The sequence below is a fragment of the Podarcis liolepis genome (assembly GCF_965112155.1).
Source record: "Podarcis liolepis genome assembly, chromosome: 6".
NCBI lineage: Eukaryota > Metazoa > Chordata > Lepidosauria > Squamata > Lacertidae > Podarcis > Podarcis liolepis.
This window is the reverse complement of record NC_139559.1, coordinates 25,997,558-26,012,897: the sequence shown is the minus strand read 5'-3', so window position 1 is coordinate 26,012,897 and position 15,340 is coordinate 25,997,558. Positions and strand designations below refer to the sequence as shown.

General features: G+C 44.6%; 1 protein-coding gene across 2 annotated transcripts in view; it reads right to left on the bottom strand.

The window, feature by feature from the left end:
• Window positions 1-14,674, bottom strand: part of ARHGAP40 (Rho GTPase activating protein 40) — a 39,625-nt gene extending 24,951 nt beyond the window's left edge. The window contains exon 1 of one of the 2 annotated variants that reach the window (XM_083508068.1): window positions 14,076-14,674. In XM_083508068.1, coding sequence (XP_083364194.1) covers window positions 14,076-14,185 — 110 coding nt within the window. In that variant the 5' untranslated portion in view covers window positions 14,186-14,674. The remainder of the gene's footprint in view (window positions 1-14,075) is intronic. The other variant, XM_083508069.1, reaches the window with a different exon arrangement.
• Between the last annotated feature and the right edge of the window lie 666 nt (window positions 14,675-15,340).

Genomic DNA, 15,340 nt, shown 5'->3' with positions numbered 1-15,340 from the left:
TCCTCTCCCATTTTGTTTCTGAACTTTATTCACAAGCAGCCCCATGTATAATGCATTACAACAGGCATTTCAAGGTTCTGTTTAATGTCACAATAATTGTTTATTGTCTTACTGTCCTCTTTTCTGATGGTTTTTTAAAAAAATGTCTGCTGCTTAGAAAGGGGAATAATTAAGCAGTGTAGAAATATCTTGAATAAATAAATAACGTTAAAATAATCATAATCCAATGTAGGCATCACCAGGCATTGGTAACTGTGACAAGATTGGTATTTCAGAAGATAGCACCGTGAGGCAAAGATACCACATAAGCAGGCCATAACCAAGTTGAGCATATGTGGACACAAAGCTTTACTTCTACAAAGAGTGAAGTCTCTTGTGCCCATATCAGCTCTCCTGTGAGACAGCCATAAAAGGTGTTCTCCAGAGCTCAAAGCTAGTTCTCTGACTTAGTCTCACACCAACACTCCAGCTTCCCTTCCCTTGATCCTTTTCACATGCACAGACCCAGATGACATCGTCCTTCACTGAGGTAGGGAGGGCAAGAAAGGTATGCCTCCACTAAGAAGGATGTCATGAACCAGGGGCCTAATCCCACCTCAGCGGAAGAGGCCCAAGGCAGCGCCTCGCTCTCACACCAGCAATAAGATGTGCTGCACAGATCTTGTGCTGTGCCAAAACTGTCTTCCAATTTCTCTTCACCTGCAAAATGTGTTTTTGTGTTTTTGCCTCTTTTGCAGTACACTTAAGAATTTGCAAATGTTTGATTTATCCGGCGCTCTGCAGTTTCTCTGGCTGCACACCATTCCTGAACAAACAAACAAACAAAAGACCCATGGGAGGAGTTACCACATCACATCATCTACTTTTAATTGAAGTGAGAGAAGCCACAAAGGTAGCTCCTGAGTGGGAAGGGACAACAAAACAGTTCCCCCACACACACACATTGTGCTGAGGAGATAGCACCCATCATTGAAATCTAGTACCATAGCTACCAGTAGGCTGCCGTCACCTCCACGCTTAAAGGTTCCTAAAGTAAGCAGTTCCCCATTCACAATGAAATCATCATTCATTGAGCCAGCCACTTGAATCTGCTAGTTGTCAGAACAACGTCCAAATTCAATTTGCCCAGCTTTCAGTACTGCTCAAAGCTCTCCATGCTGCTCCTTCCGATTATCAAAGACCTAAACTTGACTTTGTCTGGGCACATTTCTGGAACCTCACCCATAGCGGCCATCTTAGAACCCGACCCTTTGCTGCCAACTGACTTTCATGTTGGAACCAGACTTGTGTTCTCTGGCCTTTCTGAAATTTGACTCTGGCCTGGCCCAGCTCTGCTCACTGGAGCCAGGACATGACTTTGAACCTAGAACCAGTGATGCCCCACCTGTGCTAGACTATCTCCCCAGCAGCGATCGCTGCCTGGATGACAGGCTGAGCCTTCCAGCTATTTGCTAGCTATTGGGAGAGCATCTTACCAGCCAGCCAACAGATAGCTTTAAAAGTCAATGAAACATATCCTTGGAGGATAGGGAAATCAATGGCTACAACTATATGCAAAATCCAGCATGCTCCTGGGGAACAGCAGCAAGAGCAGGGTTAGTGCCTTCATTTCCTGCTTGTGTGCTTTCTCTAGGTACTCAATAGGCTGCTACAGGATAAAGGACAATGGACCAGATTTTTAAGGATGCTAACCAGGCAGGACAAAACTTCTGCTAAGTACTGTGCCTCAGTTATCCACTTCCAATTTTATGTAGACTAAAGCACTCCTGGTAGGAAGATGTAGGTCATTATCACTCATTTAAAAGATACCCAAATTTATACCGCCACATCCTATGGCAGGGGTCAGCAAACTTTTTCAGCAGGGGGCCGGTCCACTGTCCCTCAGACCTTGTGAGGGGCCGGACTATATATTTTTTTTTTGGGGGGGGGATGAACAAATTCCTATTCCCCACAAATAACCCAGAGATGCATTTTAAATAAAAGCACACATTCTACCCATGTAAAAACATGCTGATTCCCGGACCATCCGTGGGCCAGATTTAGAAGGCGATTGGGCCGGATCCAGCCCCCGGGCCTTTGTTTGCCTACCTATGTCCTGTGGCAATGAGTTACAAGGACTAACCATGCATAGAGAAGGAGTGCAACTTTAAACTTGTTGCATTTCAATGCCTTTGCTCACTAATAGTAGCAGTCACAGAAGAATCTGCTTTGCGCTACATTTTCAGAGAATTATGCTTTCCAAAAAAAATTGAACACACACATCCGCACACTTCAAAGTTGCTGTTTCTGATGTAGATTAGAATCTGCTATGTTTTATGGAAACACAATGTATGGGATTCAAGAAATACTTTGAAAAATAAGCAACATCTGGAAACATGGAGGTCGTTGAATCAACGTGTGCGTCAGTGAAGTTAAGTCGATTCCCTTTGAAGGCAGTAAGGAAGGAACACTGAGTGATCTCTGGCGAGTAGCAATTTAGATAAAGTGTAGATTATTTTGGCAATGAATCATTGGGGGCAGCTGCTACAATAGCACAGTGGGGAGGAGGGTTAATAGAAGATGACTAAATCAAGTTCACTTGAACTCCCATATTTTAATTTTCAATATTTATTTATTTATTTTAAAACCTTACTGCGTAATCCAAACCCCTGTCAAGCAGAGGAAGGTCACAATGTCACCAGTGGTTCCCAGGCTGGCTCAGCCCCTGCCCTCTGCCCAGATGCTCCATTTCCAGGCTTTATACAGAGTACACCAGCAGTACTTCTGCCTGTGGGCAGAGCAGGGAGCATCATTCCATAGGCAGGGAGCTGTTCTGAGCTGGGTGAAGGGAGAACTTCACCCTACCCAACACACATGAAGTCGACTGTGGGTTTGGATTGCACCCTTAAGTGCTGGCGTTGCGTTGCACCCAATCCAACAACCAAGTCGCATATAGCACTGCCCTCATTTCTATGCACTGTTGCTTTAGGAATAGCATGTATTACACAGCAGCATTTTGCCTGAAGCAAATGCATACATTTTGGAAGTCAAAACCTGGGCCTGTCAACGCTATGATAACAGCCTTTACCAAAGGTGTCATGGACTTTGAAGACACTCAAACTCAGGACGCAAGGGAGAAACGTGCTAGGAGGAAGGCATGCTTGGCAAATCCACACCGTGATCAGCTCCCGCTCAGAAACCAATGTCCCCACTGTGAAAGGACGCGTGGATCCAGAATTGGCCTCCACAGTCACTTACGGACTCATTGTTAAAACCGTGTTTATGGAAGACAATCTTACTCGGCTACGAGTGATCGCCAAAGAAAGAGAAGAAAGAAGACATAGCTCTGCCCTGAATCTCATTATATGTGCTTAAGGACCCAGAAAACAAGTGGTTAGCTGTTAATTTCCTAACCAAACTGCTTTCTTCTTCTTCTTCTCAGCCTGGTTTGTGATGTGCCTGTAAGAAATTAAGTCATCCAAGCAGATGAATCCCATACATGTTATTTCAGATGTGGTGTTCAAAGAAGATTACTCCCAGCTAAGGGTGCACAGAATTGCAATCTAGGGCTGTGTGTGCATTACTACTTACTCTGCATCCAGTGTACTCCCTCTGCTAGTTTTTGAAGTCATATACACATGATGGTAGCCACAAACCATATCATTCCTTCACTTACTGGAGATCTACTGCTTCTGATGTGTTCCCCCCCCCCCAACCCGCTTCAATCCAACTAGAAAACTTAAGCCACATTCACATCGAACGTAAGACATATGTGTACATTTGAGACAGCAATCGCACATGTGCTCATAAGTGCACACGTGCAAATGACAGCTTCATGAACAGGAGTTCGGGGCATGTGTGTCTGAATAGGCCGTGCACATTGGGTGATGATGATATCCCCACTTCCTCTTACGATGTGTACAGCACCATGCAAATATGACTTGAAAGGCAGAAGGCGAAAACAGATTTGCTGCATTTTAAGCCACGAACCCTAGTGGACATTCCCAGTTGTTAACCCAACATTAGAGCCCATCAAGTAACTTTCAATATTCATAACCATAAAAACAGACCCAAAAAAGGGGGAAAGCTGCACATGAGGCCAAAATATACCCTTTGCACTGGTTACTGACCAGTAAACATAAGCCAAGGTTGCTATGCAGTCGGTTGTTCCAAGGTTGAATCATTCCACCCAAATAGATGCTCCCCGCCCCCGCAAGCTATTGGATTCCTGCCTTGCGTTTCTCAACGCCCTTTCCACATGGAGAATGGAATTAGACAGCCTTCCAGTTCAGCAGCTGCATTAATAAAGAGCATTTCCTCTTATTGTTCTCAACCGCTTTACAGGGTAGACTTGCTTGCCACAAGCAGAAGCCAACAATAATGTGATCCACTTCACAATGGTTCCAACTTAGCTTGCAATAAAAACGGAAATGGTGACGGTGGCATCTCAAAGACATCCATGCCAACGACACTGGAAGAAGAAAATTCCGAATACTAGAGTAATTTCTAGGGGCAAAGTACCTCCACTGTCAGAGGCAGTCTACCTTTGAATGGCAGTTGCTGGGAATCACAATTGGGGGAGAGTGCTGTTGCATCTGACTGGTCACTGTGGGAACAGGATGCTGAACTACCATATTTTTCGCTCTATAGGACGCACTTTTCCCCCTTCAAAAATGAAGGGGAAATGTGTGTGCGTCCTATAGAGCGAAGACGCCATAGCCCTGCGACCCTCTCCTGGCTGGAGAGGGCAGGAACCTCTACAGCCCTGTGTCACCTCTCCAGCCAGGAGAGCACGCGCGCGGGGCTAAAGCAGCCCCCCACGACCCTCTCCTGGCTGGAGAGGTGACGCCTGGCTATGGCAGGAGCCTCTCCACTGCGCCTTTCCGCTGTTCCCTGACCTGCTCTTTGGGGCTGGTGGTGGGCTTCCCCCCGCCAGCCCCAAAGAGCAGGTCGAAAGGAACCTGAAGCCTGGAGAGCGAGAGGGGTCAGTGCACACCGACCCCTCTCGCTCTCCAGGCTTCCAAGGTAGCCGCCTGAACGCACCTTAAACGGCACCTTGTTTTAGAGCGGGAAAACAAGAGGGGGAAAGTTCTCCCCCTCTCTGTGCAGCGCCTCCTGCCGCTTCACTGAAGGGGCGCTGGGCAGAGAGGGGGAGAATTTTTTTTTCTTGTTCTCCCCCCTCTAAAACAAAGTGTGTCCTATTGTCCGGTGCGTCCTATGGTGCGAAAAATACGGTAAATGGTCCTTTAGCCTGATGCTATCAGAGCTTAGGTAGAAAGGATTTTTTCAGACACAGCTGAGCAAGGAGCCCAGTGAAAGCTTGACCACTCAAGTGGATCAGGCCACAAAGTTGTGTATACATAGTACACACACCACGCATATAACCAGGTAAGGATTTGGTAAAGAGGGGCGCTGAGAGTTGGAGGAAGTCAGAGGAAATGACAGACAGCTTCAAGAAATTCAGCTCTTCCGCCAACCTTCAACTAGTCTCTCAAGGTCAAATAATCAGTTGGAAGAGAGAGGATGGATGAAAGGGATAAAAAAAGAGCAAGGGGGAGGGGGTTAATGAAGTGGGAAACTAAGTCCCTCTTTAATTTGCTTCCAAGTTTATGCCTGGAGCACTCTCGTTGCAATAACGGATTGTACTAAGCAATTACTTAAACCTACATTGGCCTGATCAACAGATACAAGGACTCCCTTGCAGTGCAGAAACTTTGCAGCAATAACAATAATCATAAAAGAGGTGGGGAAAGCAGCCAAGTGAGAAAGCAGGCAGATATGTGCCTTGGAGAGTTAAAAATTGGAGACAGTGGAGAGGGAGGGAGGGAAGGAAGGTTGGGGTGTGCAGATCAACAGGGGCACAGGCAAGGGGAGATATGGTGATAGGGCAGGAGTGAGTAACATTCCCTTGTGGGGATCTGGGCAGGACCCAGTAGCCGAAATGAGAAGCAGCAGTGAATCCAACGCCTATCTTTGTACAGTAGGCTACTTTCTGCCCATTCAAAACACAAGAGGGTTCTACACACACACACCTCTATTCAGCAAGGAGGAGATGTCCAGAGCACATTCCAGCCAGGCAAAAAGCAGTGTTTACTTCAGATGGTGCCACAATAACTTGGCTGTTGTATAGAGATCTCCACATGAAAGATTCAAAGCACATGGCATCTCCCAAAGAATCCTGGGAGCTGTAGTTTGCTCTTTACAAGATCTACAATTGCTATAGCCCCCTTCACAAACTACAGTTCCCAGGATCCTTTGGGAGATTGCCATGTGCTTTGAATCTTTGGTGCGGAGATCTCCATGCAACAGGTAGGACACTGGCCTGATCCAGCAGGCTCTTCTTATGATTTTACAGGCTTTTTTTTTACATGGAAACCATCTATTTCTGACACAGAAAAAAATGGTATTCCATTCAGTTGTATACAACAGAATTTAAATCAAGAATGCAAAAGGCTAGCAACTGCTAAGGACCTGTTCGGTACAGGTGCTGTATTAGAACAGAGTGTGGAGATGACAGCCCATTATCTGCAACCAGGACTGTTGCCTCTCCACAAACATCTGCAGTTCCCAGAGGCTACTGGTGCAGCCTCTGGCACTGTTATCGCACAACATGCCAAATCTTGGCTTAGTAGGACTATGCATACACAGAATCATAGAGCTGGAAGTGACTCTATGGCTCATCTAGTCCAACTTCCTGAAATGCAGGCACATGCAACTGTCCCATACAGCGTTCAAACTTCTGGGCTCTTAATGTTTGTTCACTGTACCAGTGGCCTGGTTCACACAGCATGCTAAGCTGAACCTTGGTTTTGTGAGATTGCACAAACAGGTGGGCTCCTCTTTGGGCTCCAGAGCCGATCTGCTCCTCCCAGATCCTTTTTTGCTGCCAGTTTGGCTTAGCATGCCACAGGAACGGAGACTCAGGGTTGTGTGAAGGCAAACCTTGGCTTTGCTTAGTGTGGAGCACTAGAGAGTAGCAAAGCGGATGCGACTTCCCCTCCAGGAGTCTGCACATTTGCATGGTCCTGCTAAACTAAAGTGTGGCTTAGTATGTTGTGTGAATCAGCTCAGGGAAAGCTTAATCAAGTTGCGACACAAGCAAGCTTGTGGACTTGACTGTTGTCCCCACACATTGCTTGTTTTCTGATTTCACATTTAGATGCATCTCTTCCTTCAGATCTTGGGAGGTAACTGATTCAAAGAATTGGTTCCCTTTGCTGCTGGAATGCTGTTTTATGATGCTTATCTGTTTTATGGTTTTACATTACAAGAGGCCAGTGGAGGTTAGTTCCTTTTTAAATTGCATTTTATCCTACCCTTCTGAAGACCTCAGAGGAGCATGCTCAGAGGACCTGTTGATGGCATTTTACCATTGTACTGTGGAGGGTGTATTAACTTATGGACTGTGTGTGTGGTTTGGGAGCTGAACGGTCAGGGAAAAAACAATGCTGTCCAGGGTTGTAAAGACTGCGGAGAGAATAATTGGGTGCACTCTTCCCACCTTGGATCAAATCTATGCTTCCAGGTGCCATAAGAAAGCTGCAGAGATAGCGCAGGATAGTGCGCACCCCGGAAATGATCTCTTTCAGCTTCTGCCTTCTGGAAGAAGGTACAGGGTTATAAAGACTAGGACCAGCCGCCTGAGAAACAGTTTCTACCCAAATGCGATTTTGGTTTTAAACACAGTATAAGGAGTCTCTATGGGAGTATATTGTATTTAAAAATGGGGTATCAGAGTTTTTAGGGGGCTAACCAGGTTGGGATAGCTGGGATAGCAGGCTTGTTGGGTTTTGAGTGTTTTATGTAGATTTTTCAATTTTGTTGTTCTGTATGGGACAACGACAATAAAGATTATCATATTGTTCCACTCTTCTACCTCCCTTCATGTTATTCTCACAAACCCTGCAAAGGAGGTCAGTCAGAATACGGGCAAATGGCCATCCAATAGTTTTAACAGATCTGAATGCAGATCTGAATTCAGGTCTAATTCTACTATATGTGGCTCTTGTATGCAGCCACTAGTTCAACAAAGCAACACAACAGGTTAAGAATTTCATAGATCAAAATTCCAATACTGTAGATACCTATTTCCAAATGGATGTCAAGGAACATTCCATCTATCACAGAGTGCTTTAATAGATGTTGAGATTATACCCTGATGACCAAGCTATAATAATAATAATAATAATAATAATAATAATAATAATAATAATAATAATAATTTATTATTTATACCCCGCCCATCTGGCTGGGTTTCCCCAGCCACTCTGGGCGGCTTCCAAAAGAATATTAAAATACTGTGATACTCATTAGAGCAAGAGAACATAATTTCTTTCTCTCACACATTTCCTGACTGAATGTATTTATTCAACATTGTAGAACACAAGGCTGATCCTTGTATAATAGTTATGGCTTCATAATTTTTTGAGAATTAAAATGAAATTGTTTAATCAACATATGTGTGACCACTGATTTTGAGCTAAGGAATATAGCCATATAACCTGTGGCTTAATGGAAGATCTTTCTTCCCTTTCTCCCTGTTTGGTTTTATTACTTATGCCTGGATTTTTCTTTTTATCTTGGTGAATTTCCTTGTAAAATAAATAAAACTCCAATAAGTAGACATGCTCAAAGCAGGGCTCTGCAGTGTTCCACAAATGCCAATTCAGTGTGAACGTGGATGGAAACTGTGAGCGTAAAAGGATAAAAAGATTAGGCAACGAACGGGGAGGTGAAGTAATTGTGTAACAGCCACAGGGCAGTTCTCACCACTCCCAGTTCTGTTTTTCCCTATATGCACTAGGGTGGCTGCTGCCTCTACAGGCACAAATGGCATTCAGTTTCTCAACATTTGTGGCAACTAGGTCAACCAAAAGGAGAGCACCTGCTTATCAAATTTATGAGCCAAGTCAAAATCAAAGGGTAGTGAGACAGGACTACCTTCACTTCCAAATCACTGTATCAAGCAAAGAAACCAAGTCCAATGGCATTGGCACCTGCTAAATGTAACCCTGACAGGCTACTTAGCCAATTACAAAATGCACAGGGTTTCTCACAGTTCAGAGAAGAACTTCTCTCCAAGGAGGCCCATGCAGCTGAAAGCCCCTCTGCAATGCGCCAAGGAATTGGATGCTGAATGAGCTGTGTTCTCCATTTCCCGTTACACTGATTTATCAATAACGAAGGGGTAAAAATGCAACAGCTTTTACAACGTATATGATGATCTCCTGCTTTCTCTGCTGCTAAGCCAAAAGCACAATGTGGGGCAATTTTTATTTCCTCCAAGATCAGTGTTTGTTTGTTTTTGCCTAACCTAACCTCTTCCTTGATTCACCTGACAACAAACGGCAGCTTTTCTTTCTCAATTTAAAGAAGTTTTTGCAGTTTTCATCTACAGTCATACCTCGGGGAAAATACGCTTCAGGTTGAGTGCTTTCAGGTTGCGCTCCGTGGCGACCCGGAAGTAACAGAGCGCGTTACTTCTGGGTTTTGCCGCTTACGCATGCGCAGACGGTCAAAATGATGTCACGCACATGTGTGACCCGCGCAGACGCACTGTCGCGTCTTACGTTCTGTTTGGGATGCGAACGGTCTCCGGAACGGATCCCGTTCGCATCCCGAGGTACCACTGAACTTCAAAACTGTTTTGGAAACTGTGTGGCTCAAGTTGTAAGACGGTTGGATGGGATGTGGAAGGCAAACATCTAGGTTCCCTCTTAAGCTCAGCTGCCAGTTCCTTGACTAGACTTCGGTAAATCAATAGATGTACAATAAAGGCCTTTGTCCCACTCATCTAGAGGAGGTGGGGGAGAGAAGACGACTTCTAATGCTCTATCTGGGGCTTCTCTTGCACGTGATCTAGAATCATAGCATCATGGAACTGCAGAGTTGATCATCTTCTAGTCCAGTGTTTCCCAACCGGTGTTCCGCGGCACACTACTGTGCCGTGAGACATTGGCTGGTGTGCCGTGGGAGGGAGGCGGGCGAGTCGGGCGGTGAGAGGCGGCGGCGGCGAGGATCCGCGTCGAGCCGGGGGCGGCTCCGCGGTGGTGGTGCCGAGCGGCGGGGCAGCGCGTGCAAAAGGGAGGAGCGCGAGACAGCGGAGGAGGAGGCCGGCATGTCCAGGCAGCAGCAGCAACAACAGCAGCAGCAACTCCCGGCGACGGCTCCTCAAGCCCCGCCGCCGCCCCCTCCTCCGCCCGCTATCGCCGCCACCACCACAACAGCCGCCGCCGCCTCAGTTGCCGCCGTCCCTCAGTCCCTCGCTCTGCTGCCTCCTCCCACCCCCAAAGCTTGGAGGTTCCCCGGCAAGGGGGAGGGAAAAAACTTTCACTTTCGTGCGTCCCTCCCGGCGTGACGCTGCGCGCTGACGTCACGGGGCGGGGCTTTAATGGTGGTGTGCCGCGAGATTTTTTTCAGTAAACAGGTGTGCCGTTGCCCAAAAAAGTTTGGGAGACACTGTTCTAGTCCAACCCTGTGCAATGCAAGAATCTGCAGCTGTCCCATTTGTGGATCGAACTTGAAACCCTGGCATTATCAGCACCATGCTCCCATCAACTGAGCTATCCAGGCTGAAGAAGCTACAGTTTGTGTGCAAAATGGTGTAGCACGATTGCTGGCAGGAGTGAGACCCTGTCGCAGCTTGGGACTGGTTTACCTACAGCACCACCTTACCCCTTACATGACCACTTGACCACTTCAATCTGTGATAATGGCAGTGTTGCATAGCTGCCACAAAATACTCCTTCTGCATTAGTAAGAAATTGATCTTTTAGTATGGAACTCCCTGCATATTGCCATCAGGCAGGCACTTTCACTTTTTGGCACCTTGTAAAAACATTTTTGTTTAGGCAAGCCTACTCAGATATCTAGAATTCTGCCATGTGTTTTAATCTCTGCTTTGCTTATCTTTAATTTTATTTATTTTATTTTTGTTTTATATATCTGTTCTTGACTGATCACTTTATTGTTTTATTCTTTTTGCTTATTCTTTTGTGTGTTTTTTACAATCAAACGGAAGTCTTTTATTTGGTTGTTTGTATTGTTGTATGTTATGCTCACTGTATGTTATGTTCACGTTTAATGAGGGTGGATTTGTGTATTGGGGAGTGGGAGGTTTATATTATGTTGTAAATAAAATTCCAATAAAATTAAAACTACAATCAAACGGCATACTGTATAAATATTATGAAACAAACAAACAAAGGGTTCAAAAGCAGCTGAACACGCTGTTTCAATACTTGTAATCTCCTGTCTGACCCTGCAGGGTGCTATAACTCATGCTGGTCAGCCAGTGCATAACTAATACATACACTGAGATGTGTGGCAGACTTTCCCTGGCAAGTGTAGGAGTGATCCAGTGAGAGAGGAAGTTGCATACTTTCCTCAGTCGGCAGAGAATGAGACTCTTAATCTCAGGGTTGGGAGTTCAAGCCACACGCTGGGCAAAAGATTCCTGAACTGCAGGGGGTTGGACTAGATGACCCTCGTGGTCCCTTCTAACTCCACAATTCTATGGTTCTAAGATTCACTGAGAGGCCTGATGGGACACTACTGGTGCCACTGAAATGAAAAGGAAGTCAGAATCTGAAAGGTTTTTAAAGAGGAACCTTTATGATTCCTTCCTCTCCCCTCCACCAAATCTGGAATTTCTTTCCAAAGGAGGCCTTCCTCACTTCCCACACCTCACAAGTTTGGAAGGGTTACCACCGTTTTCTTGTTGGGTTTTAAACAGCACGTGCTTTGAATATCAGGCCTTGTAGTCATTTTGATACATGTCTAACATGCTCTTCCACCAGACAGTGTAATACGTAGAATGTACAAATAATGCTATTCTCTTTTTTCATTCTTAGACAGAAAGCCTTTCCCACCATATTTAGACCAGCCCACTGCCCTCCAGCTGTTTTGTACTACAGTTCCCATCAGCCCCAGCTGGTGCATGTGTGCAGGGCTGATGGGACTTGTAGCCCAAAACAGCTGGAGGGTGCCTGGCTGGCAAAAGCCAGTTTAGACTGTTATGCAACTAACTTGATCAGTACAAAACCTATCATATAATTTAATACGGTTTTGCAACCCCATCCTTCAGAGGAGACCAAATTTCTACCATATAACAATGGAGGCATTCTCTCTCTCCCCCCCCCCCACCCTCCACCCCTGTTTTTGGGAAGCATTTGCTGTTCAAGAAGAACATTGGGAAACAGAAACTATTCCGGCTCAGTGATTAGCAAGGAATGATGTAAACAGTAGAGGAATAAACTATTTCCAAGGCCACCAAAACAGAACCCAAGAAGGATCCACTTAAGCTGCATGCTTAAAGAGATTTGCGGGCCATGCAAATTAAAAGCACAGATCCATAAGCTCCTTGCAGTCACCATTTCCCCCCACCCCCAGATGGAGAGGGGTCAGTTTGGCTCACAAAACCAAATCCAGACTTCAGCACTGCACCTGCCACTTAGAAGTACAGCTTCTTTGAAGCGAGATGTGCAGATGGGGTTAAATTCAGGGTCACAGACAAAGAGAAAAAGGGATAGGTGTTTATTTTAAGGCTTATCTCGAAGACAAGTTAACCCCGCCACAAAAATGCACCAAATAGTTTCTGCATGAAGTTTGGTCACCTTGTGGAATGTGACCGAGTCAGGTTTTTTTGAACTGCGAGACAATGCAGCACAGCTGGCACTCAGTCGGCTTGCTGACACTAGAAATACAGGCTTCATCAACCTGAATTTGGAAGATGATAAATTTGGAGATGATGCAAGGGAATCTGGATCAATAACCACAGCTTTAGTAACAGTTCTTGGAAAGGATAGCACTGAAGACTGCGGGGTTCAACAAGGCTAGGCATCTTAATGGCAATCCAGTACGGATGCTGTGGTTACTACGACACTAATTGAACATGTGGCCATTCGGAAGAGCAATTAAACTATTGGGATTTTTGGCATATCATTTTGCAAGCATCACGTAGTCACAGGCACCATCAATCATGCCTGCAAATACGTAACAGAGTATTCATTATGCAAGCACTGGGTGAGTTACATACATGCATGCATGATTTCAATTTAAGCAGTATATTTGAATTTCCATCATCAGGCTTTGGTTAATACTAAAATCCCATACATGATGCAGTTTGAGGCAAAAAGAACAACAGATATATTGAAATTGAGATCCTTTCAATATTTTTTAAATAAAAAAACCCACAGTCATCTTAAACTGTGCCATCTAAAGTTTTCAAAATGAAGTAGACCCTCCTCTTATTTTATTCTGCCATTGCTTCTTGACAATTTCCCATAAACCTATCCTTCAGTCACGACTTCCCCACCAAAAAACCCGAAACTAGCCTGTTAGAATGAGAAGTATATAAAGCAAAGAAAAAACTCCTGGTAACAAATGCCTGTCAAAACAAAAACAAAACTACCAAACTTGTATTGATGCATCAATCTGCCTTATATGAATATGGGAAATGGAAAGTACTTCCCAAGTCAGAGTGCATGATACAGTAGTTGACTAAATATCCACAATACCACAATAAATATACGGACACTGTGATCCTAAGTATATCTCCTTGGAAGCTTGTCCAGCTGCTTTCACTGGAACCAACAAGCAAACAAAGGCGCTGAGAAATGTAGCCTATGTATATCTTATATAAAAACTCTGGGCGTACTCCCACATTTGGCTCTAAACTATGATTGAGAAAATTTCAGTCCATTAGAAGTTATGCTATCCCTTTTACTTCCCTTTACTCAGAAACAGTTCCCAAGACAAGTTATCATTTCTTTAATAAGGGTTTATGCAGTAGTTTCTAACACTGAAACAACTTTTTGCATTTCCTGAAACAGACTACTAAGAAGCTCATTTAAAATGCACCAATTTAGACTGTGATTGCAAACAAAAAACAAAAAACAGACAAATAAGCGATATCAATTACCGGTATTTGCTACAATCTTTGCGTACTGAGTTTTATTAGTCCCTTAAATTTGGCATTTCCCATTTGATTACACTACCAGCAGAGCACAATACGGTCTTCCTAACTCCATGCCACCTTCTACACTAGTGTAAATCACCAAAAAGGAGGCATCCCAAAACAAAGATGTGAGAATTACCTGCAAACACCTGGATGACCAGAAGGCTGGATTGGCTGTAGTAGGACCTGAGGTCTAGGAATGCGAGTCCTAACAAATCCGGACCTGCCATGCTTTCCAAATTTATCCATATTCCTTTATACAGAGTACAAATTGCTCTTCTCTGCGGAGAGAAACACCAACCACCAGTCCATCTGTGTCTCTCTTCAAATAGTCCCAGAACAGAGTAAGTTCCTGGAACACTTTTGGATTGTTGAGCAGCTGACTGCAGCAAACGCAACAGGGCTGCAGCACCACCCAGTCACGTCTCAGGAATGCTGCTAATTAGACGGCAAATCCTCCTCCTTCTTCTCTCCTCATATACGGCAGGGTGAGAACGGAGAGATAAAAATCTAGCCAGCATACCCATGACTTCGGTCCAAGAACAGTCATCAGCCACCTCGTGCTTGGAAGGCTCATAAGGAAGGAACAAGCTGGAAATGCAAGGCTTTACCAGTGACAGGCGAAGCCAGCAGAATCCAAACTTTGACTGCTTTGGGGCAATCTCTTGTCGGCTGCGAGGCGGGAACAAAACGGGAAATACCTGTCCATGCCAGGTCAATCTACAACCAAGTTTAGCCCCGACAAATGCTATCAGGATACAGACAGTTACTTTTGGTAGTCAGACGGCAGGGAGTGAAAAGCTTAAATATTACACTTTAAAGGCTCTGGTACGGCTCCAGAAGTCATGCCCACAACTAGAAGATGCAGAAAGACAAGGTTGTATAAACACACACACACTACTCAAAAAGACGGCACGGTGCCTTTGACTGAAGTCTGCTTCTTCACAATTTGGCCGTGTACACACCATACATTTAAAACAGATTTCTCTTCTCTCCCTCTACCCCACAAAAGTAAAAACTGGGAACTGTAGTTTGGCTGGGAATTGTAGCTCTCAGAGGGGTAAAGTTCCCAGGGTTTTTGGTAGGGATGTACTTTAAATATATGATGTGTAGGAATCCCAGATCTCCTTATGATAAACATATCCCGCATGTTTTCAACAAGTCTTTTAAGTGGAGATCATTATCCCAGTCTGCATCTGTCTCAGAACTATTTTTAGCTGACTTTATAGATTTGTTTTTTAAATGTTTGCATTTTTAAAAATAAATGTAATTGTTTTACAAATGAAGCTGTTGTTGTTGTTGTTGTTGTTAATTAAATGTGTATACCACCCTTCATTTGACGATCTCAGATCACAGCATAAAATACAGAATAAAACCACAAAGAACATAACCAGAAACAAAACA